At 38.0% G+C, this 4,371-nt stretch overlaps 1 protein-coding gene across 1 annotated transcript; it reads right to left on the bottom strand.

The window, feature by feature from the left end:
• Window positions 1-250: 250 nt before the first annotated feature.
• LOC114658560 (class E basic helix-loop-helix protein 23-like) lies at window positions 251-2,601 on the bottom strand. The gene has a single exon (XM_028810601.2). The coding sequence runs from the start codon at window positions 2,346-2,348 to the stop codon at window positions 1,635-1,637; it is 714 nt and encodes a 237-aa protein (XP_028666434.2). The 5' UTR covers window positions 2,349-2,601; the 3' UTR covers window positions 251-1,634.
• Window positions 2,602-4,371: the final 1,770 nt, after the last annotated feature.

Raw genomic sequence — 4,371 nt, 5'->3', positions numbered from 1 at the left:
TTAGAAAACCAACGAAGATGCTAATGATAAAAAGAAATAGTTTTATTGGAATATGGAATTAAATTACTGAACTCTTGTTTCTATTTGCCAGTCCACATCCATGAATAACCTGATTATAAAAAGGGTCCATTTATTAAAACATTCGTCAGCTTTTTCTTTTTCTTTCTTTCTTTCTTTCTTTCTTTCTTTCTTTCTTTCTTTCTTTCTTTCTTTCTTTCTTTCTTTCTTTCTTTCCATGTTACTGCTGGTCAAACTGAAATAAAGTCAGGATTAAAGCACCTCAGCGTGTTAAATATCTCAATTCAAATTTTAATCCTGAATATTTAAAGAATTTTGCCCAAAAATGAATCTGAAGGAGGGTCTGCCCTGTAAAACGGTGAATGCCAACACGTTAGAAAATGTTTTCGCATTCACATTAAACGTTTTAATTTAAAAGGTGGCTTTTAATATAATTTTAAAAAGGCACAATCTTAAATGTGTTAATCCAGTAGAAAGCAATTTAGCAGATGAACACCAGGCCTATATACGTTTAATCAATAATACATTTCATCCTAAACCAACTATAATATTTAAAGTACTCTTTAGCTCTGTTCTGTCATAGTTAAAAAAAAGTTTAATGTCTAGCTTTATATCATTTCATTTTGATTGCTTAATGTTTTAAGTTATTACAACTGTTATGTTGTTTGCAAGCATGATTGTCGCGATAAAATCTGCACGAAATTACGCATTTTGTTTTTCATAAAGATCTGTTAAAACCCAATAGACACTGAAAGAGATAAGTACAACAGAGACACATAATGAGAAAGGAATAGAGTTTAGGGGAAGATAAAAAGAGTTAGACAAAAAAAAAATCGAGATAAAAAGAACTTTCAAATGTGAGAAAAACTTTTCAAGAAATACTGATGCATTTTTATTATAAACACATATAAACAATATAATATGAAATTCAAATGTCTGTACTTTTCAAACGCTTAGAGTCACACCTTATAACCCGAAGACTGGAGCCAGAGTAATATCGCACATATATGCAGTACAATCAATTGAATTGTGCAATTGCAAATATCAACATTTTCAGTACATATATTTGTGTAAATTCACACGGATATCTGTCTCATATTTGGTGACGATTTCATTCAGTACCAAGAATCCCGTCAAATTAACAAACACAACTTACAGTAAGTAAAATATTCACAGCTGACTTTTTTTTTGCGGTGGAGTGATGTTGCATAGTTGCCCAACTTGAATTGTGTTGATACATAGTTTGTCATTTGTCAAACGAAACACGTCTTTACATTGCAAACGCTTAGTTTCCTTGCAGCGAGGTTCTGCACCTAAAGTATAATTAGCAGGCAATGACAAATTCTGTTTACTAGTTGCTCAGATTTTCAGTCTCAGTTGATGTAGTTGAAGGAAAATGCAAAAAAAAAAAAAAAATATAGGAAGTAATTAGAAAAGAAACACAAGTTTTAAGGTTAACAGCGTTTTTGAATGCACATGTCTTTAATTTATTTTTTTTCTGGATGAAAGATGTCCTTTAAATATGGTATAGGATTATGTATTATGATAATGTCCTCGTATAAGTAAAAAGACTGACAGATGGGCGCGTGAATGAATGAGTGAGCAGATTAGCGACATCAAGGTTTATCGTTGCAGTGCTTAAAGAGGTTGGAGGGTGCCCCGGTGTAGGAAGTACACTTTTCTGCACAGGTAGCCAAAGCAGTCCCGGTGAAAGGATAAACAGCTGCTTGTCCAAATGGTGCCAAAGCCGTTGGAATGGGAGACGTTAATGTCTGACCCTGGTTCAAATATGCCACCAGCCTCCTCATTTCCTCCAGCGCTTGTGCTTGCATTAAAATGTAGTTCTTGGCTAACAACAAAGTTGCAATTTTCGAGAGTTTTCTTACTGAAGGGCTGTGCGCGTACGGTATGACAGATCTAAGCCCGTCCAACGCGTCGTTGAGATCATGCATTCTCCTCCGCTCTCGTGCATTGATGCTCAGCCGCAACGATCTTTGTTCCTTCGGTTTTTTGGTGAGGGATCCGGTGTGTTTATCCTCATCGAACGCAGATCCCCTTTTCCTTTGATCCAAATGATCGAAACTGTCGTCGTCGTCACTGGTCTGTTCTCCTCCACTCTCCGCGGACTTTGCAGTCGCGCTCGAAAGGAAGTCAGTTTCACCCGGTCGCGCATAACGCCCCGGACTTGCAGCACCATGGCCAGCGCCAAAGGTGAAAGCTGCCTGGCCGTACCTCTGAGTCAGATCAATCAACGTGTCACTGCCTATCGATTTCAGCTCGTTCATTCTCTTATCAGAGCCATGGAAAAGATCTTCTTCTCCAACGTTCATTTTTAACGCAAGTCAGCAGGAACAAAAACTTTTTGATCCCTCTCGGTCTCTTGTATGCGTTTCCGTTTATCCTGTCAGCTCACTTCTCGTCTTTTTGCCTTCCGTCGGCTCTTTTCTGATCCTTCAGCTTGTTAAAAGTATCTGAGGCGTTTCAATGAATCTAAGCGAGCTTCTTGTTGATGGAGCTGCACAGCGTGTCAGCCCTAGCCCTGGGCAGGATGTGACTCATTTTCCGTCCCACTTGCTGGCTAGTAGAGAGTATAGCCTACTGGGATTAACTATCCGCCCAATCAGGGAGGCGTTTTAATTAATAGGATTAAAACCTTTTAATATCGGAGTTTGAACATCCACTGTGTGTTTCAATATAAGATTAATGATGGTAATGAGGATGCAAATAATGCTCTTCATAGGTTGGGTCGATTTTGCCATTTTTGAGATATTGTAAATATGATGATTTACGTAATTGTGCTGACCTAACCTATTCCCCTGGTCATTGCCCATTTCTCTGTTATTCAGCCTTCGATGTTTAACGTGTGTGTATGCTTGCACTCTGTTTTAAGAAATTGCGTAAACATGTTAAAAACTGAAAGGAATAACAAAATAGAACTTCCGATTTGTGTAATCAGCGTGGAGCTGGCATGCTGTCCTGGGTTAGCGATGGTTTTCTGCATGTACTCCGATTACTCCCATAGTGCACACGTTAGTTAGCCAGCATGGAGAACTTGTGTGGTTGCGTGTGCCCTCCATGAAACAGCGTCCCGTCCAGCCGTAGTTTCTAGATGGCATGCGAAGCAGCAAAGACAAACAAATGTTTGATATGATCGTTTGTTGATTTGTGTGCTGTGCTGCGTGAATCGCATAACCTTTTTTTTTTTAAAGCTGCATCAATGCAATTGTTTCGTACAATGTCAAATCCCTTAGTTATTTGGTAATGTAACATAATTTTTCCCTGTCCTGTACAAGAACGAAAATGTTTCAGAACAGAAGCAATGCAAAAAACAGCGGGATTCTCGGTTATTATTGCAATAACCACACGCATCCTTCCATCCATCCATTTTCTGTAATTTGTGGTTGAGGAAGCCAAACGCTGTCGGGCGCAAGGAAGGAGCAGGACCAAGACGGGGGGCTAAATCACCATTACAACTGCAATCCACGCCAAGTATTGGCCTGTTAACTCAGCTTCTGTCTTTGTGTGATCTTTTAATTCTCAAGACTAAAACTTGCTTTGTGCTCAACATCCCTTTCATTTTTAGCGTGAAATTAAACGATAAACTGTACGATTAGACAAACAAGTTGTATTACTGTTTGACTTTTAATGTTTGCAAATAGATAATTTGTAAAAAAAAAAATGCATCTTTACTGTACGTTGTTAAAGTTTGTTGTTGCCTTATAGTTTTTTTTTTAACGGAGTGCAGTCCGCAAATAATTTTTTGTTTTACCTTTGAATTTGATCAATTAAACCGCTCCACTTCAAAGCACTGAATATGTAATTCATTTAATTATATAGGCGGTGCATTGAAGACATCGCTAATTATTTTCCCTCGTCTTTAGGAACTCGAGTTTAACTCGTTTGTTCACTCTTATTACTGAACCTACTTGGAAAAGTCTGGTAATGCATCATTCCCATTGTTCATTTCTATTTGTGTTAAAGTGGCATGCGATTTACTGGCACCGCGTCCAGACTTACCACGGGCTCTGAAGCGAGCATCCTCTGGCCCCTGCATCCGTCACTTTGTCGGTTAGCAAATAAGTTGATTTTTAAAGGTATATGTTTATTTATTATTTTCAAAAATTCAAGGAGATTTAACTTCGGTAGATTTTCGCCAAAAAGTCACAAAAACTACACTTTACGACCCGAACTGGAAAGACGAATTACTCGCACTTTTTACAGTATATAGAGGGACAGCTACACTCAAAGTAATGCTTCTAAAATGGCACTTTACTTGGTTGTGTGGTTCCTCGTAGAAATATTGTTTGTCAAAGAACCATTTTACTCTGCTAAAGGTTCTTTGCATAAGAAGTT

This window comes from Erpetoichthys calabaricus, chromosome 10, assembly GCF_900747795.2.
Source record: "Erpetoichthys calabaricus chromosome 10, fErpCal1.3, whole genome shotgun sequence".
NCBI classification, from domain to species: domain Eukaryota; kingdom Metazoa; phylum Chordata; class Cladistia; order Polypteriformes; family Polypteridae; genus Erpetoichthys; species Erpetoichthys calabaricus.
Note: the sequence above shows the minus strand (reverse complement) of the source record. Positions and strands in the feature narration are given on the sequence as shown.